We start from the raw sequence: 23050 nt of genomic DNA on the forward strand, positions 1-23050 counted from the left end.
CACCTGGCGCTTTCTTTATACACCTTTAGGCACAAGGCAAAAACCGTTCCTTTTTAACCAGGCATTTGGTTGATTTGATTGACATCCTATGACCTTCTAAAATGTGGGTTTTATTGGGGGGGGGGTATTGGGTTGTTGTTTTTATTTTGATTATCTATTTTCTGTTTTTTTATATTTTGATTTTATTCTATGAACCACCCTGAGACCTCTGAATATAGGGCAGTATATAAATTCAATAAATTAAATAAAATAAACATTGTCCGCAGCGGATGAGGAAAGGCAGGGCACAGAATAGGATTCTTTCTTTCTCCCTTGAGCTTCCCCTCTTCCACAGGTGCCTCCTCACCTGACTCTGCTAAAGAGTTCTGTTCCCCCACAGTGTTAAATGACCCTGTGGAGAGGGGGAAATGGGACTTGAGGTTTTCCAAGAGCAGTTACCCCTCCCCCTTCTCCCCACACACAGCCTGCAAGTGGGGCTTTCCACCCTTATAGTTCACAGCAGCAGTGGGCAACCTGTGTGCCTTCAGATGCACTCCCATCAGCCCTGACCTTTGGCTGGGGATGATGGGAGCTGGAATCCAACCCCTGATTTCAAGGATCCTTTGGCATGCCCCTCTGTGACCAGCTCTTTGCAGCTGAGTTGGGGAATGATCAGTTCCAAGTACCATTTATATGCATTCCTCTAGGTGCTTACCAGTTGAAAAATGCCTCCTTGTCCGTCCCCACCAAAGTAAGATTTGCATGCATACCACCAGAAGACTGTGTGCATAGTGTAGGGACCACCTGCATTCCAGACCTTTCTCCTATTTTGACATAGATGTACCTGCACAAAGAACACTACCTTGCAAGTAGCAAATGTGACATGGTGTGACTCAATAATCCAAATAGGTATTTGATCCTTGCATGTAGCCTTAGAGTGCTTTACATATTCTGGGTTGACTATGGCACCCCATAAACTGGCTACAGAGATGATTTACTGGATTGTGTATTCTTTATCTGTTTTTCCAAAGAAGAAAGTATTACACAGGCCTTTAAAAATTATATTCAGGTTTAGTCTGTCTCAGTTGCAGTGGTTTAAGGGTTGGGAGCCAAAGAGAGATTTTAGTTCAGGTTCATTCAAGAGCCTGTGCACATTCAGAGGACTTCTGATTTATCCTGACCCAGTACCTAATCATCAGCCCTTTTTACTACTTGACGTGATATATTGTGGGTTGCTGATCAAGGAACACAACTCCAAAGCCAGCTTGGGCACACAGTTCTTCGGATCACAGCCAAGTTGAATATCAGCTAGAAACTCCATGTTGGTGGGGGGATTTGTCTGATGTACTTATATTCAAATTTGATGACAGACCATTTATAGGAGCACTGTTTTTCTTTTCTTTTTTTCTTTATTGATTTATTGATATCTCAATACATATACAAAATGTTTACATAATATTACATATACATTATACTTGTAAATTCACATTTTTCTGTAGGAGCGCTGTTAATCGTCTCCTTGTGTTTCAGAAGCCTGACTAGCTTCAGCTGGAAGTCAGGCATTTAGTGTTGCCAGTCCCCTGCTGTGGAATACATTTCTAGCAGGTGGAAGACTTTTATTTATGTCACTGTTCAGTATGATTTAAAGTATTTAAGATTAACGAGTCATTTTATGATTATTCCGTATTGTTTTTATGGGTGGGGTTTTTTTGTAAATTTTGTTGAATACCATCTGGTAGTTTTGTATGAGGTGCAGTCTAAATATTTTAATAAACAAAATGAAGTATTAGCCTTAATATTTTGGTCAAATTTGAACACTCCCAAGAGCAACTTCAAATTCTAATGTTCCTTAAACTAGCTGCCTGGTACGTGAAGCCCCAGTTCTGTGCTCATCCCCCTTCCCCCTCTTCCGCACTCTTGATTCCCTTGGTGCATTTTTATGGCTTTAATTTAAACGAGTGCTTCTTGATATCTTGTTTACAAAGCTGCCAAAGTGAAAAATACCTGTATTATATGAGACTCGCAGTTCCAGAGTTATCTCAACACTACAACACAACATCATTATCCAGTCTGCCCCTTATCACTCAGCTGGTAATACGGACTGCAGGGAGCCTAGTGCCACTTTTGTTACAGCTCTATGTGCTCAGGCTTATTGGTGATATCTTCTTCTTCAACTTTACAAAGATCTTCAAACTGGTACAAGCTGGAGACTGTTCTTGATAGATTAGATTTATCTGAGAGGTTTTGTGGGAGTAGGTGAACCTTGCAGAGAAACTTACTTACTTATTTATTTATTTTACCATCTTATTTGTCAAGGGGCTAAAATGTCTGGCATGCATTTGAGCAACTAAAGGACAGTTGAGACTTTCCAAGCAAATTGTTCTGAAGATTTATTCCAGGTGGGGTACTGATGATCTGTGATTCTATAGGTCACTATATGTATATTCCATATCATTCTCATAGTTTTGGAGTTACAAAGGTTCTTGAGGAATGCCCGAAAATATTATTCCATTTGCAACCCGAAAGGATCCCTGACTGTGTTGCAGTTCTAAATTGGATGCAGTGAAAGCAGATGTTAAAATAAACCACCCTGTGTTTAAACTATGTTTTAGTACTGTATATGGTTTGCATGTGATGCTAAGGTGTGTACACAGTTTTAAGAAATGCATTTTTTAAAGTCCAGACTGGGTTATATATATTTTTCTGCTTTAGATCATAAAGCTTCGTGCCCAGACAGAGAGTATTAATATTAGTGAGGAGGCATTGAATCATCTTGGAGAAATAGGCACCAAAACAACATTAAGGTAAGCATGTTGACTATAAATGTCAGATAATGACTGGTTTTGGAAATGGTATGAAGATGGGCAGAAACAGGTAGCTAGGGGGTAACCAGCAGGCCATTGTGGATTTCTGGTGAAATACTAATTTGCTTGAATGATGAAGCTCAGAGTTCCATCAGTATTGCATAATCCACTTTTATTCATGACATTCAATTTCATTCAAAGGTGGTTCCTCTTTATTATTAACCCAAGAAATACTTGCATATACATAACTTACAGACAAGCTAAATTATAGTAGTGAAAATCCTTTGCAGAAATTAATAGTTATATGATAATGATTGGTCATTTTAATGGACTGCATATTACTATTAAACTGTTTGACTGCTCCTTGCCATTTTGCAGGTTGATACATTCAGTAATTTTGGACATGGGAGCCCAATGTCTTTTGCAGCCACCCATTGATGGCTGGCAAAATTGATTCTACCCACTTTCAAGGCTAGTGACATTTTTGCAAGAGTTAGTAAGTTCCAGACCACATGAAAATAGCCATTGCAATAGAGTTCTGTAACAATCCTAGCAGGATATATAATAGAATAGATTCATGTGCAAAGTGTGGCCGGCAGATTCTTTTTACAACTTCCTTGCAAGGCAATGAGGAGTCCTGAAAATAGATTCTAGTACTATTGCGAATGTCACTGGGGGGGACCAGGGTCTAAAGAACTGCATTCATTTCCATGCAACTCGGGGAATTATGAAGTTGTTTTTCTCAAACCACAGCCTCATTTCCACATCACAAATAGCTTTTGAAATTCTTCATGTTTTTTCATCTGGCATGGGAGGTGGCATCACTGCTCAAAGTGGGAAGAGTCAAGTTGGTGGGTGTGCTTTAAGCGCCTCTTCGGCTCTTGGCTTAAATGTTTAATTTCCCCAGCTATAAGGTGCATTGGACATTTCTGGAAGCTAGGTTCATTTATTCACCCTGTGGAATATTTCTGTAAGTGTCTCTTCTGAGGAGTTTTCTCTGTTCTACTTTGTAGCTGGCATGTTAATTTGACACATGCTCTTATTATTTGGCCATAGGTATGCTGTGCAGTTACTCACCCCAGCCAATCTGCTAGCCAAGATAAATGGGAAAGACAGCATAGAAAAGGAACAAGTTGAAGAAATAAATGAACTCTTCTATGATGCCAAATCCTCGGCAAAAATACTGGCGGATCAACAGGAGAAATACATGAAGTGAAGAAGTTTGTTAGCCTTTCTAGTCCTCAGAGCCTCTTTTAACATTCTCCAGGTTTTAACTTTCACTGGAACTGAAAAGTTCTTAAATATCACAATACTGTTTTGTAGCAAGAAGGAGCATTTCCTTTGTTCTTAGTTCACCGAGAGGGAATGAAATCATCTCGATATCTGTGGTGTCTTCTTGTTTCATATATTGAGTGCCTATATGAAATGGATGCAAGCTGGCATACCCTTATATTCCTCTTCTAGATAAGTTGCTTAGAAAAGACAATTTATTTTCATTGTTGGTTTTGTTTAAAAATAAATGTGAACTTGTTTTTAAAATGTTTTAAGTTTGACAGACTAATGGTGTTTTGGAGTGTCCCTCAAACCTTGTCAACAGAGGATGGATAACCCAGTAAAAGTGATGCTGTTCTCGGGAATGAAAACTTGAAGGTGCATTCACTTGGATTCTAGGCTTTTGCTTGGTTTTGGAGAGGTGGGCCAAATTCTCCAAGTTAAATTGCTGAATAACCAAACTTGGATGTAGCACAGTTTGTCACTCTCCCAGGCGGCAAACTGTACATGTACCTGCCCGTGTAAGAGGAAATACACCTGCATGTATAGTCTTAAATATCTGTGCTGTATTAATGACAGGAATATGGCAGACGCATGGGTGACTGTTTCCAGGACAGACAGTTCAAGTACGGTAGCACCAGGGGAGAGGAAGCATGGAAGAGCAGGGCAAGTGGAGGTGTGATGGGGTAGATTGCCTCCTGGACAGCTATTTAAAAGACTGATCTTGTCTAGAAAGAGTAAACACTCTGGTGTCCAGTCTTGCAACAAGCACTGAGTATGTCTGTCTGGAATTAGAGTTGGTGGGGAACAAATAGGCCTTTAATTCTAACCCCTGCTCCTTCTCAGTGTGACTTGAGTAGAGACCAGCAGCATCACAGAATGATGCTTACAGAGCGCAGATAGCTTGAGGGGCCTTGCACTAGTGGGCCATGTTTAGTCGCTGCAACCCAAAATTCCTTTAGAGATCTAATACCGCTCCATGAAGTTTATACAATGTGTTTCATAGTACCAACTTTTGACTCAAATTGTTGTTTTCTAACATGATTGCAAGCAACAGTTTGCAAAACACATTTACGCCCAAGCCCGCGTTGGATTATAGCAAATAACTTCAAAAACCTTGGGACTGATGGAAACAGAAGAATTCTTACACACCCTACACTTTCTTCTCCATAGTTGTTGCTTTGTGTGTCTTTCACTAGGCTAACCTTCACAACAATAATGATTGGTATGATGTATGCAAACCCAAATTAAAACTGAACTTCTGGTTTACTATTTTGAATGTAACAAAATTGTGAAGTTTATGACACACACAGTTCATTCTAAACAGAAGAATGGAAGCCTCTGAAGTGTGTGCTGCTGCTGAATGTACCAAACCGAGGTCTGTGTAGACTTTTCTGATGCAACTAGCAGTGCTTCTAATCAGGCTTTGCCAGCTAAGCCCTTTGAGAACCTAATGCATTCTTTATAGCAAAAATATAACAACCAGTATCCAATGGTGAATGTTCCCAGATGGAACAAAGTGGGAGGCTATTTTTGGCAATCTCTCCTTCCCTTTGCATGCCCCCTATAAAACTTCAGCAAAAGGTTGAGGGACTCTCCAGAGCAGATATAAGGGGGAGTATAGGATTTTGATGGCAATAGCTAAAAATTGCCTCATTCTGCTGATGGATTTCCTACAGGCGGAGGACAATCACCATTGGCTATCCCCCTTTCATTTGTCATACAGCTCTAATGGTTTCTTATGATCGAGTCATCTGCCCCTGATCCTTCCTCATGCAGCTAAAGCTAAATGGCAGCAGATCAAATTTGTAATGAATGATAGTGAAAATAAACTGCAGTAAAAAAAATCCTTGCCAGAAAAACTACAGTGTATTGAGGTCTGTTTGCTTCAAACAACTCTTATGTAAATCATCTGCTTCTGGGTATGGTGGGGTTTCCTGTAAATTTGTCACTTATGATACTATTGTGATCTATTTTACTGCTTTTTAAAAGAAATGCCCCTGCCTGAGAAGTTGAACTGATTAACCATAATTATTCATGGTACATGGAGATTCCCAGAGCAAAGTACTTTTCTCAAAACTTTTCATGCGTCCTAAAACAAAAAGTACATGCACAAGTACAGTACAAAGAGAGGGACTTGAACATCACCTGCTCCTTCCCCATAAAATGATAAGGATTAATTTTTCTTAAGAAAAAAAGGTCATATAAGTTTCCCTTTCTGCATCAGTCAGAAATGTGAGTCATTTATAAATCAGATTTCATTTACTTGTTGGACCACACACACAAGTAACGTATTTGAAATTCATAATCGGATCTTAGGGAGGTTTTTGTTTCTTTGTGTATTCAATTTATATACCACCCCTCATCAGAAAACAAGGTGGTTTACAAAATACAACACAAATGTTATCTATCTACACAGCGTAAAAATCCAAACAATTATATAAATGCAATTATAGGAGAAATTATTTTAGAACGTCTGGGCCTGAGCCATTTAGGGCTTTAAAGGTACCTTGAACTGGCCTGGAAACAAGCAAGCGTGTGTTCTGGTATAGCAAAGTTGTTAAATACAGAACCTGCAAACAGGTACAATGAGCACTTGGGATCTCCCTCTGACCCTCGTGAGGAGAGAGGGAAGTTCCATTGTGCAAGCGGAGATTATTGTGCTAGAGCAGGGCTGTTCAGCAGCAGCAGCAGTAGTAGTAATTAAATTTGTATCCCATGCAGCCCTCAAAGCCTTTCTCGGCAGCCCTCAGCAACATTTGACAACACCCTTCCCTCCTGCAGCCCTTGTGCTGCTTTCCCAAAGGCGGGTAAAGAGGCACTGGGTTTGGGAAGGAGGTGTGAGGAATCTAGGACTCTGCCAGAGTCTCACACCTAGGGGTGCCATATTTCAAACTGAAAATTGGGACAGAAAAGTTGTTGAGCAAAATTAGCCATTTTTTATCTATTTTTATGGGAAATCGGCAAAAAACAGCACTGCCGATGTGGGCTGCAGTATGTCCGGATTTTCCCAGACATTTTTCCTATTTCCTACACTGCTGCCAACTGCAGTATTCCAGATATGCCTGAGAAATCCTGGACATGTGGCAACCGTACTCACACCTCCTTCCCAAAGCCCAGCACTTCACTTAGCCAGCTTTGGGTAGGCAGCACAAGGGCTAGATGGTGGCATCAGATTTCGCTTCTGTTTGATTCCATTCCATATATTTTATTTTATTGTGGAACAGTTTGCAAAGAGACAGGCACCATGCTTCATAAAGAGCAGGTATTTTTAAAAAATCCAGGAAAACCAACCAAGCTGTAATATAAAGGATTAAAACAACAACAACCATTGAATGCTAAATTGTACCTGAATGTTTATCTGGTCTATTAAGTGATTCCCATCAGAATTACTGGTGTCAAAGCTTTGCCCATGAAAATGGCCGTCATATAACTGATAAAACAGTTCAATTGAAAGAATAACAGCACCATGCACTATAGCTGTAATTCTCCTTTAAAATCAATCGAAATAAGAGTGTTCTTATATATGGAGGACGCGATGATCTAGCAGAGGGGGAAATCCCATCTCGGTTGCTTAAGGTTTCTTATTAAATCTGGAAAAAAATAACTGCATTATTTTAATTCAGCTCTGCCCATTTTCCAGAAGTGCTGCACTTATTGCATTAATCTTCAGAGCGAAGTTTTTACGACCGATTGCCTGCAGACTATGAGAAGTTTCTCCATCCATTAACCACAGAGAAACGGGCCCTGCAGGGTAGGAAAATATTTGTTACATCTTATCAGGGTGACACATAATCTAACAACAATTACAGCAGGCCCATATTTTGTACTATTTCAGTTTCGGTGTGAAAAATAGTTCTAATATTAAACCCGGGGTGGGTGGGAGCTGCAGGAACCAGTTGAATATTATAAGCTCAGCAGTGGTGATTTCCCTTCAGGTTGTGGGTCTCGTCATTACTGGGATACGGCCCTAAGGAAGTGACTACACATAAATCCAGTGTACGTGCCCCCTATGCAAATGGCACAGTGTGCACTGGCAAAGCAGCTTGAAGGATGATTGCATCCATATCAATATGAAGTGCTGAAATTGCATTCTCCCCATGCTTGATGTTTTTGTTAATGTAAAAGCTTTTCGAGGCACTTCAGGTCACTCTCATTCTTCCAAAGGTTAAAAATGCAGAAGTGTTTCAGCCTTGCCAAGAGAGATGGGGGGGGGGGGAGAGAGAGAGAGAGAGAGAGAGAGAGAAGCTACAACAAAAGTGCAGGTTACCATAAAAGGTTTGCAAAATTGTATATTAATATGCAAAATTAAATTGTTCAAAATTCGGCTCTGCTATCCAAATCTGATCCTGCATTTAAGCATAGCAGGGACAAAAATTTGTGACAGGTTTGATTTATCTTTTAGACAGTGTTCACACACTGGTTTGGATCCCAACCTCTGTGAGCAAAGAACACTTCCTCTTGCAGACTCCTAGCACACAAACAAACACACACACACAAACAAACACACAAACCAAACACAGATGATTGGCACAGACTGGGACATTTTACTGGCAGAAATTCAGGACCTCCCCAAATACAAGCCGAAGTGCCTTTCTGATCACTTGGAGGCACTTTTGGAACCCACGCCTATTGTGTTTAGTGGAGTTTGTAAAGCTGGCTGTTTGGATCATAATCATCTAAACACAGTGGAGGCTGGTTCATTTGGGCAAATGGGGCACCATCCTTGGTCTGCCTTCAGCCAGCCCACTCCCACCTGCCTTCTCATCCAGTTTAGGGAGTGGCACTGGCTCCCAGCATCCTCTTCCTTAGTCCCAGAGCTGTCCTCGTGATAGCTCAGTAGGGAGGAGGATGGTGGCAATACTTGCACTAGTTGGCTCTGCCTATCATTGGCTGTGGCCCCACCTTGTTGAACTCTCTGCCTTCTGCCCTATCAATCCCAATGAACACTGGCCACCATGGTCAAATGCATTCTTCTGCACTCAGGTAGGATTTTATTTCACTTGCTCAACTTGTGGTAAGGTAAGGTAAAAATGTAAAGGACCCCTGGATCCAGTCAAAGGTGGCTGGGGTGCGGCGCTCATCTCACTTCAGGCCGAGGGAGCCACTGTTTGTCCACAGACAGCTTTCCGGGTCATGTGACCAGCATGACTAAACTGCTACTGGTGCACGGAGGACCGTGACGAGTGCCAGAGCGGACTGATACACTGTTTACCTTCCCTTCACAGTGGTACCTATTTATCCACTTGCACTGGTGTGCTTTCAAAGGTTGGCAGGAACTGGGACAGAGCAACAGGAGCTCACCCCCTCACGTGGATTTGAACCACCGACCTGATCAACAAGCCCAAGAGACTCTGGTTTAGACCACAGCACCACAGGTGTGTGTATGTGCAGACCAGACTGATCCACCTTATGCATCATCCCTAAGACATGTTGTACAATAAAGAGAACAGGGACAAGTAAAGAACCAGAGATGTCTGCAAGACAGGGAACAATTAGAGTTAGGAAACAATACCATATGCCAAGGGCGGCTACCACATTTTTTTGGGGGGGGGTTGTCTCCCCTTACACACACACACACACACATTTGGTTATTTTTTTAAATACTGCACCAAACTGTCCCGTGCAGCCTCCTTTATTGTGATGCCACAATGCTAAAAGGTTTTTTTGTTACTTTTTTTTTAAGTAATAAATTTGATTTTAAAAGAAAAACTATACTGGTTTCTTCTTGGGAGAGGGCACTTGGAAGAGGAAAGGGGTCAGAAAGCCGAGGCGTTTTGTATCGATCCCTAATATAAGCTGGGATCCACACAGTGCAACAAGTGGAGAAAGAATGCTGCATTAAACTGGAGCTGTGTGTTTTCCTGTGTTTGCTTCTATTATTCCTACTCCTGCTGAAGAGACTAGTAGCTGTTTAAATGGATCAGCTTGTTTCTTCAGCAGTAGGATTTGTGGAAAAATCAGAAAGCAAACTTTGCCCTGTCCGTCCTTTCATTACTCACACGTGTCACTTCCTTGGATTGGGGCAAAGGACTATGGCATCCAGCCCCCTCTACTGGACTAATTGGATTGGGGTGGCCGTTAGATCCTTCCCTAATAAGGAAAGCTTGTTTTGTGGTAATGGTTCAAGGCAGAAAGAGGCTTATTGGGACAGGATTGGCAGTTTGTATGTAAACATTAGGAATTTAACTCAGGTGCATACAAGGATGTGACAGGTAACCAGCAATAGTTTTACTGCTTTGGAGGTCAGCACCCTCTTTTATCACCTTTAGTCATGCCACAGTAACAGCACTGGGCAGCCAAATGTAGACCATATCAGCCCTACTTAATTTTCAGCCTTTAAAAATGCAAACCTGTGTTACATACTGAAATAACACTAGATTCTGATGTTGCCAGGGCTCTCTCAGTGTCAGCTTATGAGGGTGATTGATGATTTGTCATTACCCATAGCATAAACTCCAAGTCTGTTAGGAAAACTGGGGACGTGAACACCAGAAGCCAGGGACTGAGAACATCATTGTTTAATTGGATTCTCGGCCTGAGGCTGAAGCAATAACATTTCCTTATCTTGTTCATCATTTCACTCTCTCTCTCTCTCACACACACACACACTTGTTTCCATTTTACAGATGGAAAGGTGCTGGTGCTTGGAAAATACTTATGGAAAGCTATCCAAGAAACAGCAACAACTAGAGGATTCTGACACCGTATTTCCCTGCTTTTCTTTTGAGAAAGTATTATAGGGCAGCGACCGGAAGATGAAAAGGTCCTGCAAACATGTCCATTTAGTTATCTTGGCTGTGTATTTATTTATCTCTTCTTACATTGCAAAAGTGTTTGGGTGGAGAATGGAGGGAGGGCAAAGCACACTGTCAGTCTCTTGTTCAATTTTTAAGCAGTGGTTTTCAAAAATTTCAACCTTCAACAATTACTTTTATACCTTCTCATCAGCCCCAAAATTCCTGCACATTGCAAAGGATTGTGGGGCATGTACTGTGTGCCCTGCTCAGAGCACTGTCAAGTCCAGCTGAGCTCAACCGTTGCCTCCAGTAAATGGGCAGTGGTCCAATTGTCTTCAGTAGTGGTGAGAAAACTTTATTTCAATATAACTTGTCTACCAGTACAGATCTCACCAGTGAAGAATCCCCTGATAAGTTTCCAGTGAGGCCCATGGCTTTTAAGAACATAGTTTGGAAAAAGCTGGTTTTGAGGCCACCTAGAGGTTGGAGGGGGCAGGTGAGGAAGAAGTTCCATTGTGCCCACAGACAGTGGAGTAGCGTGGGGGGCCGGGTGCATTTTTTGAGGGGGTGCGACTCTCCCCTCCACCTTACTCTATTCTTAATTAGTTATTATAAAACAAGAGATAGATATTCTATATGTGGACCATACCATCCAACATTTCTCCAATGAAAACAGGGACGTCCCATTCCATAATGATAACTTTACTATTTATGCCCCACATATCTTATTGGGTTGCCCCAACCACTCTGGGCAACTTCAAACATATATAAAAACATAATAAAACATTAAACATTAAAAAAAAATTCCCCATGCAGGATTGCCTTCAGACGGCTCGGGGGTTGGATAACGCCATACCCTGCAACGTTTTCCCAATGAAAATAGGGACACCCCATGGCATGGGTAGGCAAACTAAGGCCCCAGAGGACGGATGCAGTCCAATTGCCTTCTAAATCCGGACCGCGGACGGTCCAGGAATCAGTCCAGGAATTTACATGAGTAGAATGTGTGCTTTTACTTAAAATGCACCTCTGGGTTATTTGTGGGGCATAGAAATTCATTCTTTTCCCCCCTTCAAAATATAGTCCACCATCCACCCCCAAGGTCTGAGGGACAGTGGACTGGCCCCCTGCTGAAAACGTTTGCTGACCCCTGTCCTAAGGAAAAGTGGGACATTCCGGGATGAAATCAGAAACCGGGACAGCTTCTCTAAATCAGGGACGTCCCTGGAAAATAGCAACGCTTGGAGGGTCTGCTGCGATGACTGGCAACAACTCTCCCGGGTTTCAGGACTGGAGACATGCTTTACTACTGAGCTACAGCTGATCAGAAAATGCTCTGACATGGTAGAACCAAGCTATAGACCAAGCTTGCTCACTCTCTTAAGCAGTAATATATGAAAGCCGCTTTACTAGTTCCTGCTTAGCATTATGTGAGTCAGTCTTGAGCTCTTTCTAGATAATAATTTGAATAGCAAACATTACATCCGCAAAGCATACGAGTCACGTGGACATATGTCATTCTCTCCATAGTAATCTGAGGCTGCAGGAATGTGATCTTCCTATCACTGATATTGCATGTAAATATCTCCACAAGATCTCAGTACTTCAAGAGTGGAATGAAGGCAGCAGAAAATTCTAAATACATTAAGGTAATCCTGGATACACCAGCCAACAAAAAAACAGGCTGATGTGTCAGATGACACAATACAACCTCTTAGTTCAGCACTAATCTATAAAAGAATATATATATGGCAACATGGAAAATGACAATGTCACTCTTGGTCTGTTCCAGAAAAGGAACAGTATTAGCCTGTTGTGGCAAAAATCAGAATTGTGTGGCACTTTAAAAATTAACCATTTTATTGTAGTTTAAGATTTAGGGACTATTTCACTGCATCCGTAACAGGGACAGTAGCACTGTAGAAGAAATGTCAAGTACATGAACCAAGCAAAGTTAAACTGCAATCTTACGCATGTTTATAGAGGAGTAAGTCCCATGTCTGACTATAAACACATATAAACATGCAGAGATTGTGCTCTAAACTCCATGTATTTCTATGGGAGCCAACTAAGAATGTGCTTAACTCTGCCATTTAAATCAATAGGACCCAAACATGCATAATGCTGGCTGGATTCTGGTTCAATTTAACAAAGCAAGGGAAATATAATGGCAATATTTGAGGCAGACCCCAACAGTAAGAATAACACTGCGCAACCTGCATTTGTCATAATGTCACTGCAAGGATGAAGTACTCTTGACTATGGATCTGTGCACCCAACATTGCACTCATTCCCATGGGAATGAAGTGACAAAGGGTTACCTTACAAGTTGGCCCATAACTTCTGAACCAACATTTATGGAAGGGGTGAAGCAAGAAGGGATTAAGACAGAGCTTTCCAAACTGTGTGTCACGACATGTTAGTGTGCTGGCTGCAGTGTGTTGGTGTGTTGCAAAAACACTCCCTGCACTCCTCTTGGGCCTGGAAAGGGGTTAGTTTAACCTTCCGTTTGCTAGTAAAACTGAATTACTGCATCGCGAAATGATATATGTCTAAAAAGTGTCACCAACGTGAAAAGTTTGGAAAGCTCTGGATTAAGAAAATAGAGACTCTGGGGATAGAAGGCACCTTTCCTGGAGGACACTCCTTGCCCCCATAAAACAGGAAAATGGAGAAAAGGATAGCTGTAAGGATTAGATTATGCTCATAGTCCAATGGTACACATTGAGTTTCTGTGATTTTACAATGAGATGAAAGCATAATCACAGCCTCTTGTCAAAGAAGAGAAATGAAGTTTCCAAAGTTGATGTTTCTGTGGGATGGATGGATGGAAGGAAGGAAGGAAGGAAGGAAGGAAGGAAGGAAGGAAGGAGAAAGTCACTCTTCCCCCACTGTGAGAGCATCCACCTTTGAGGTGGCTCAAACGTAACAGGAAGAAGAAGAAGAAGAGTTTGGATTTGATATCCCGCCTTTCACTCCCCTTCAGGAGTCTCAAAGCGGCTAACAATCTCCTTTCCCTTCCTCCCCCACAACAAACACTCTGTGAGGTGAGTGGGGCTGAGAGACTTCACAGAAGTGTGACTGGCCCAAGGTCACCCAGCAGCTGCATGTGGAGGAGCGGAGACGCGAACCCGGTTCCCCAGATTACATGACTACCGCTCTTAACCACTACACCACACTGGCTCTTTCAACCCAAAGGTCCGCACACCATCCACAAACCCCATATTGATGGCACTGTCGCTCCCGGCAGCCGCCATCACCCCCAGCTTCACTTTTTGATTAATGCTCTTCCAAACTTTCCCTGGCTCCCTGCGCTCCCACTTTCTGTCACACTTCTCATTATGAATGTATCTTTGCATCGAGGAAAGCGGGAGGAAAAATTGTTCTTTCAGGGTGACAGCTGAGCGAGGGCTATATTATTAAAGGTACCAATCATAGGTGCCCAGCTATCATCTCACGATGAATGCACTTGTCAGGAGAGCGAGGCGGCCGGTGGAGGGGGTGGGAGAGGAAGGAGGGAGCTGGTGGGACAGCACCACTCGCTTTCTCTCTCTCCTCTCCCCCCACAACACCCACCACCACCACCACCCCCGCTTCTCTTTCTCCTTTAATGTTGGCCACCTCTGCTTGCCTGAACTTGGACCTTCAGCGGCGACAATTTCTCTGGCCTCGACAGCACGATTAATTTCTCCTGCCCTCCGCAGGGCCTGTGAGTGCTGTGGAAGTCCAGCTGGCCTGCTGCTGATAAGATGTACCTTTTGATTTGTTTTGTCTTTGATTGCCTTTTCTGTCACCTACAATGGCTGGCCGCCTAGAGACCTTCACATCGCCTGACTGACGGATCTATTTATCTATAGGCCTCTCCCTGCTTCTCCCGGCTGGTCTCCCCCACCACACGTCCCCCTTTCCAAACCTCCACGTCCCTTCTTCCCTTCTCTCTCTCTCTCTCTCTGTCTCTCCCCCCCCCCCACCTTTCTTTCAAACCACCACCTTGTACCACTGAAGTCCCAGCCTAATAGAAGCTGTGAAGGCTCATCCACCATAAAATACATCTGCCATCCTCCTTCTCTCCAAGATAAAAGCCTGTCAGTGTTACTTTCCAATTCCAGGCAGCTTGATTAATGGTGAAAAGCCACGGCAAGATCGACTTCTGGTTTTTACAAGCGCTGTCAGCCGGCCCAGGGTTATGCGAAACACACACTCATACAAAACAAAACAAAATGAGAAAAGGTTGGGTGGGGAGGATGGGAGGTGGGGGGCGGAGGGAGAAGCGGGAGGGGGGAAGAAATGTAACCAAATCATATGAGGTTCAACACTAAATAAAACAGGAGCCTAGAGAGCCATCAACTGGCTGTCACCCGGGTGCAGAAATATGTTCGCTGGCTCATTGTACCAAGGCAAATTATGCCAATAATAAATCATTGTTGAAGGAAGATTGTTGATAATTTTTTTTTGGGGGGGGGAGGTGGCATTCAGTGAAAGTATTGGGACACCTGCTACTGGGCCCAGCAAGAGCGGGGGTGAGATTATTAGTCTTGTCATTCACGCTTACACCACTATACTAAAGAGATAGATCCAAGAGGCCCGGAATTCAGTACAGAACGAGAGATTGGGGGGTACTATTTAAAATAGTAATCTAAAATAGTAAAATAATGATTACATTCCACACAGGAATGGGCATGGAGGTTTGCGTGTGTCTCCAAAGTGAGGCTTAGAACACTAGTCTTCAAGGTTTTTGAAAACTAGGATCTAGTTTTAACCCAAACATGCATTTGGGGACCCATATCTTATTTTTTTGAACCACATATTTGTATGTCTGACTGCTCACAACCCATCCCGGATCAGACCGCAAGCTAGTAGTGAGTCCCTCTCCACTAGTTGAAGATCAATGGTTACCTTCAGATGCTTTGGATTACAAACCCCATCCTGGCTGCTCACTCCTAATTCCTGGCTGCAAACCCGTGGCTGCTCACTCCTAACTCAAGAGCATTTATGAATCTCAAATAGCAACAGTCCCCAAATTTATCTTTGGGACCCCCCCCCCCTTATTTCCCTATATTTTTGAAACTCTGCTTGGCCTCTGTTTCCTGTTCTTCACTTGCTACTTTATCAAAGAGATTTGAAAGGGGGTGAGGGGTTCATAATATCATAGAGTTGGAAGAAAGCATGCTAATACTTACATTAAGGTTTGCTCTCCTGTATCAGACATGGCTAAACTCCCGATCCGACCTTCTCCAGAGATCCCAACTCCCATTAGCCCCAGCCAACTCCCATTAGCCCCAGCCAACACAGTCAATGGTCAGGAATGGTGAGAGTAGGGAGTCCAACTATACCTGGAGGGTCAAAGCTTAACCACTCCATATATATATGTTACAAAACATAATTATTAAAATTGAATAACACTTTCTACAGTTCACTTGGAACAGGAAAAAGGTGATTTCCTTGCTCACTCCTGAATCTCTTTCTTGTCAATTAAACCTTCAGACATTATTCCTCATAACAGTGTTTCAGATGTTAAGTATTGAACAGCTCTGGTTGGTTTACCAGCTACAGCAATTCCTTGAATGAGAGCTTGTTTTCAGTGATCCATGATCTAATAATCTCCTGGATAGATGACTGCAGTGCCTTTTACACGGGGCTATCCTTGAAGACAGTCCAAAAGTTACCAATGATATAGAATACCACTGCCAGATTAATTTATGGTGTAACAGGGAGCTGGTGGCGTTGTGGTCTAAACCACTGAGCCCCTTGGGCTTGCTGATCAGAAAGTTGGTGGTTTGAATCAGCACAACGGTGAGCTCCCATTGCTTCTGCCAACCTAGCAGTTCGAAAGCACACCAGTGGCAGTAGATAAATAGATAGCACTGCGGAAGGAAGGTAAATGGTGTTTCCATGTGTTCTGGTTTCTATCACGGTGACCCATTGCACCAGAAGCAGTTTCATCATATTGGCCACATGACCCGGAAAGCTGTCTGTGGACAAATGCTGGCTTCCTCGGCCTGAAAGTTAGATGAGTGCCGCACTCCATAGTTGCCTTTGACTGGACTTAACCGTCCAGGGGTCCTTTACCTTTACCTTTTATGGTGTAACAAGAGAATATCCTATTATCTCCTTTCCTTAAGCCACACCACTGGCTATTTGTGAGTTACTAGGACCAATTCAAAACATCAGTACTAGCAGCAGATAATATAACCTTACATGACTTGGGAAACAAGTACTTAGCATTTTCATCAATACATTGAGACCTCTTGAAATTTGTAAGCTGTGGAAGAGATTCTACTCATAGGACCTAAAAAGGGGCACCCTCAGTGGCAGCATTCTGGCTATGGAATTCCCTCCCAAGGGACCCCCCTCTTTAGCTGCATTCAGCAAGCATGTAGATTTATTGTTAATCCAGGCCAAAGAGTTTTAAGAAGTTCTTATAAAGCTGATTGTTAACTGTTGACTGAAATACACTACAGTATTGTTTTAAAACACTTTAATGTAAATTTACTATTGTGAACCACCCTAGGCCCCCTTTGGGAAGGAAGGATGAGTTATAAAATTGAACTAATAAATATGTAGCTACATAATTAAATATTCCATAGTGAATAGAGATGCAAACAATTAAACTTTTCTGTACTTTCCTATGCCTCCTTTGCTAAACCTTTAACATCTTTGGCAATTAACCAATTCCCTGGCAAATTTCCTGCTTCTGTATTTAAATAAATTTGATGTTCTCAGCAATACACTCCTCAAATTATCTTTTATTGGGGGTTGGGGAATTTATTTTGCCAGTATTTGAAGATTGCATCCCAGTTTGGTGAATTGTTCATCCAACACCATAATATATGCCCAGGTTACAGGAGAACAGGTGAGCAGTCAGCTAGCTGGATTAATGTTGGCCCACAGTTTGAATTCATGCCATAGGCATTTTGAGCAATTCACAGTATCTGGCAGCATATCAATGCCCAACAGGGCTAACCACGAAAGACACATGGAAACTGACAAATAGTGCTGTGGATCCACACTGAATTTCAGCTACTGGTGCAATGAACAGGTGTCAAATATGAAGATTCAGTGTTCTTTCCAGGTCCCTCATGGGTCTCCCCATATGGCCCATGATGCTGCTTCTACAGTCCACACAAAATCCTACATCATCTCCAGGAATATGGTGCTCTTAGAACTGACTTCCCAGTGGTAGCTACTGATACTGTCCTCCCATCCCTTCCATATTAGCACTGAGGCTTAAGAAAAACAGAGAATGGGGAAAATGCTACAATTACAGTATTTTATTTTTTCTGTTTATAAGACGCCCCCATGTATAAGATGGGGGACTCCGATTTAAGAAAATGGGGGGAGATCTATCCGTGTATAAGACGCCCCCAAATTTTGGACATTATTTTTTAGGGGGGGAACCTAGTCTTATACACAGAAAAATACAGTAAGCCAGTCATTGGTGGCAAAATTGAAGGTTTTAAATTAAAGTTGAATTGACTTTTTGTGATAAATTAAGGGTCTAACTTGTCATCTGAACCCCATTAGTGAGGGAGTCATGTGAGCCTCCTTTGGAAGGAGGTAATTACACATTGGTGTAATTTGGAAATGTGTGTGAAACTGCTTGGTCTGGAAGGTGGATTTTTTTTTTTTAATAGATAGGTCAATTCTTCCCTTTTTTTTAATTACTCGGGAGCATTGCCAGAAGTTGCCTTATCCCCACATCTGAATTTTTTGGACACTACTATAAAAATACAGGATGGGCGCATAGACACCACCTTATACCGCAAACCAACTGACCGACAAACATATCTACATGCCTCCAGCTACCATCCCAAACATACCAAACAGTCCATTGTATACAGCCAGGCACTACGTTACAGCCGCATCTGTTCCAACTCTACAGACAGAGACTCTCACCTAAGAGATCTACAGCAAACCTTCTCAGAACTAAAATACCCAGCAGATGAAGTTAGACAACAGATCAACAGAGCCAGACTGATACCCAGAGAGAACTTGCTGCAAGACAGACCCAAAAAAGAAAATAACAGAACACCTCTAGTCATCACATACAGCTCCCAAGTTAAAACAGTACAACGCATCATCAGAGATCTACAACCTCTCCTGGACAATGACAGTTCTCTTTCTCAAGCTCTGGGAGGAAGACCTTTCATTGCCTACAGACAGCCACCCAATCTTAAACAACTCCTAACCCACAATAATACTACAACCAGACTTAACACAGACACTGGCACCAGAGCCTGCAATAAACCCAGATGCCAACTTTGCTGCCACATACACCCGGACAACACCATTACTGGCCCCAACAACATCACACATACCATCTCGGGACTATTTAATTGCTCATCGTCTAACATTGTGTATGCCATCAAATGCCAACAGTGTCCTTCAGCTCTCTATATTGGACAAACAGGCCAAACCTTACGCCAAAGAATAAACGGACATAAATCTGACATCAAGAATCACAAAACAGAGAAACCAGTAGGAGAACACTTCAATCTCCCAGGACATTCTATACAAGATCTCAAAGTAGCTGTTTTACTACAAAGGAATTTCAGAAACAGACTGGAAAGAGAAGCTGCTGAATTACAACTCATTACCAAACTTAAAACAATGGAAAAACCTGGGCTGAACAAAGACATTGGATTCTTATCTCACTATACATGACTAAACCATTTCTCACCTTCTCACCCCTTGCCTTTTCCTGTAAGACCTATTACAGTCGTTAAGAGTCGTCAACAGGCTCTCCCAGCTATCTGCCTATCTCCCATTCCCACCACCCTTCTGAGTAACACCCCTCCCCACCTTCTCACTATATAGAAGGATCTGGCAACTTCTGTTTCAGTGTATCTGAAGAAGTGTGCATGCACACGAAAGCTCATACCAAGAACTAACTTAGTTGGTCTTTAAGGTGCTACTGGAAGAAAAATTTTTTTTTATTTTGTCAGGAAGTTCTTCCTAATGTTTAGGTGGAATCTTCTTTCTTGTAGTTTGGATCCATTGCTCCGTGTCCGCTTCTCTGGAGCAGCAGAAAACAACCTTTCTCCCTCCTCTATATGACATCCTTTTATATATTTGAACATGGCTATCATGTATATTTGAACATGGCTATCATTTGTTTCCCCCAGCGGATTGTTTTAGGACTGCATTTGTCCGAATGAAGATGGCTGGGGCAGGTGGTGGAAGTGGAAAGAGACTGCAATTGCACCTAGTTGTTTCATTTTTCTCAGCTTGGTGATTATTGGAGCAGGAGTTTGGACAACGACATAAGTTTCTAACTCTGAAAAAGGGCATTCCATCACTAGCAGACAGCAGCTAAGGATGGGATCCTCAACATCAGATTTAGTGGATTTCCCTACATCAGATTTAGTATGCAAAGCAGAACTGGGAAAGAAAGCTGCTTCTGTTCAAATGGATGCAGTTTTTAACACACGATGTATCTTCATAACATTGTGCCTGCACTCTCCCCGACATAGTGCAAGTGTGGAACTGTGGATAAGAGCAGGCAGATCCACAATACAGTAAGGACACAGCAGCACAGGTGCTTTTCAGAGATGCAGTGGTCAGCACCATCAGTGGATAAATATTTCAATGCAGATAGTTTCAAGCAACAGCAGCATTTCCTAAGGCAGATAATGAAAGTCATTATCATTAATAGGGTGCCTGAAACATACTAAGCACTTTGGAGAGGGTGGGGGAGCAGATATCGGCCCCTAATGACTTGATGCTTAAGAAGTGAATGAGAATAGCAAAGAAACAGGGAAAAAACATAGGACAGAGAGGGGAACCTTGTACCCCAGATGCCAACTCACATTAATGTATCTGACGTCAAAGGAGGGCAATGTAGCTTCCTATCTTTGGAAGCTAGTTACTAGTTTTACTTGAATGCATCTAACTTGGAGAGGGAGAAGGATGTAGAGAGATGCTGTCATTGAGCCACAGATAAGGCCTGCATTAGCAATATAGATCTTCCTTCTCACACGCTTTCAAATTCATTCAGAAAATGTGCACTCAAGAGCCTGTTCTCCGAACTTAGTGTTACCATTACTCACTTGGCATCTGCCACATGGTCCTGTGCACTAGAAGTTGGTCTTAATGTTTCTCTTCGTCTGTGGCCCTCACATCCGTCAGACTGCTGGCTGTACCATTGGGGTACAGTGCTCTCTTTGCACTGGAAGATGGGGAAGGGGTGGATCGGTTTTGATCTTGCACCCGCTTCACTCCTTAGAACTTCCTGCGCATATTCAGAGACACTCTGCATAATAGTCCCCATTGTCAAAAAACTCCTTGATCTTTCCAATTCAAATACCAACGATGAGAGCGTTTTGGCAATAGTTGGTCACAGTGGGATTTCTGTACCCTAACCCTGCTGATATGAAGAAGCATACGTGAAGTATGACAGAGGAGAGGGCGCGCAAAATAGGATTTCTAGCAAAATAGGATTGAGGGTAGAGATGATGTTAGCACCAAATTAGCTAAAGACCCCAAATGTAATGGAGTGTACCAGCTAGGGTTACAGATACAGATAGGTAGCCGTGTTGGTCTGCCATAGTCAAAATAAAAAAATTCCTTCCAGTAGCACCTTAAAGACCAACTAAGTTAGTTCTTGGTATGAGCTTTCGTGTGCATGCACACTTCTTCAGATACACTGTGTATCTGAAGAAGTGTGCATGCACACGAAAGCTCATACCAAGAACTAACTTAGTTGGTCTTTAAGGTGCTACTGGAAGGAATTTTTTTATTAGGGTTACAGAGTTACTTTTGCTGCTCTTGAACATGTTCTACGCACGTTTTGCATTTTCACAAGGGTGAAAAAAAGTCAGGGAGGTTAACAAACAACCACTATAGGTTTCTTTTCAAGAGAAAATACTAATGGATCCAACACGGAAGTTAGAAACTGCAGACACAGAACTATTAAGACAGGATACAGTGCTTTCAGTTCAAACAGGGTGTTTAGGAAGCTGGCAGGATAGCAATCCAAGAGACTTAATATTGTATGATCACCAAGGCAGCATGAGGCAATTTTCAAATTATTCCCTATTTCTTACTTCCCTACTGACGGCAAATATATGTACTGGTAGCAGCATAGATCTATTTGGCTTACTTGTTATTAGCATCAAGGAACTTAAAACTGCAATAAAACAGCACCCTCTAGTGGATACTCATGTGTTGCAATTTGAATGTTCGGAATGTTCAGTCTCAGGTGCCAAAATAACTTGGCCAGCCTTGGGTGCTATACATTATGTCTTGTGGGAAATAATTCTATAGTTTGCAATTTTCAGCTTCCTTGGATGGTTGCAAATTCCAGTATTATGAGAAACAGGTAAAGGTACCCCTGACCGCTAGGTCCAGTCACGGACAACTCTGGGGTTGCGGCACTCATCTCGCTCTATAGGCAAAGGAGCCAGCGTTTGTCTGCAGACAGCTTCCAGGTCATGTGGCCAGCATGACTAAGCCGCTTCTGGCGAAGCAGAGCAGCGCACAGAAACATTGTTTCCCTTCCCACCGAAGCGGTACCTATTTACAGTGGTACTTCGGGTTAAGAACTTAATTCGTTCTGGAGGTCTGTTCTTAACCACTTTAGCTGATGGGGCCTCCCGCTGCCACTGCATGATTTCTGTTCTCATCCTGAAGCAAAGTTCTTAACCAGAGGTACTATTTCTGGGTTAGCGGAGTCTGTAACCTGAAGTGTCTGTAACCCGAGGTACCACTGTATCTACTTGCACTTTGACATGCTTCCGAACTGCTAGGTTGGCAGCAGGGACCGGGCAACAGGAGCTCACCCCATCAAGGGGATTCAAACCGCCGACCTTCCGATTGGCAAGCCCTAGGCTCTGTGGTTTAGACCAGTTTTTTCTTTTTCATACTGTGCATGGTTTTATACATCTCTATCATGTTTATTTACCTTTTCTCTAAACTAAAATGTTGTGACCTTCCTTTATAGGAAAGTTGCTCCATTCCCTTGATCAGTTTGGTTGTCCTTTTCGAGGAAAGGTAACCAGAACTGTTCACAGTCTTTCAAGTGTCGTTGGCTTACCTGGGTCCCTCCAGGTGCTCTTAACGACAACTTCTATCAGCCTGAGCTAGCATGGTCAATGATGATGGGTGTCTGTAGTCCAATATTTGGAGGACTGTGAATTAGGCATCCCTGCTCTAAAGCTATTCTTTATTTAACTCCATGCACAATGTTAGGAGGCATGGGGTCCATTTCAGGCATTATCTTCTAATTTTATTCTTCTCCAAGCACAGAAGAGAACT

General features: G+C 42.5%; 1 protein-coding gene and 1 long non-coding RNA gene across 2 annotated transcripts in view; one reads left to right on the forward strand and one right to left on the reverse strand.

Moving 5' to 3' along the window:
• Window positions 1-4324, forward strand: part of RUVBL1 (RuvB like AAA ATPase 1) — a 22110-nt gene extending 17786 nt beyond the window's left edge. The window contains exons 10-11 of the mRNA XM_083489372.1: window positions 2692-2783; window positions 3840-4324. Of these exons, the coding sequence (XP_083345498.1) occupies window positions 2692-2783; window positions 3840-3999 (252 nt within the window). The 3' untranslated portion in view covers window positions 4000-4324. The remainder of the gene's footprint in view (window positions 1-2691; window positions 2784-3839) is intronic.
• Window positions 2935-18274, reverse strand: LOC310700250. The gene is made up of 2 exons (XR_014522532.1): window positions 15976-18274; window positions 2935-7802 (listed from the first exon to the last, which is right to left on the reverse strand). It is a non-coding gene; the product is annotated as an uncharacterized lncRNA (long non-coding RNA).
• Between the last annotated feature and the right edge of the window lie 4776 nt (window positions 18275-23050).

This window comes from Podarcis liolepis (assembly GCF_965112155.1).
Source record: "Podarcis liolepis genome assembly, chromosome: 2".
Lineage (NCBI taxonomy): Eukaryota > Metazoa > Chordata > Lepidosauria > Squamata > Lacertidae > Podarcis > Podarcis liolepis.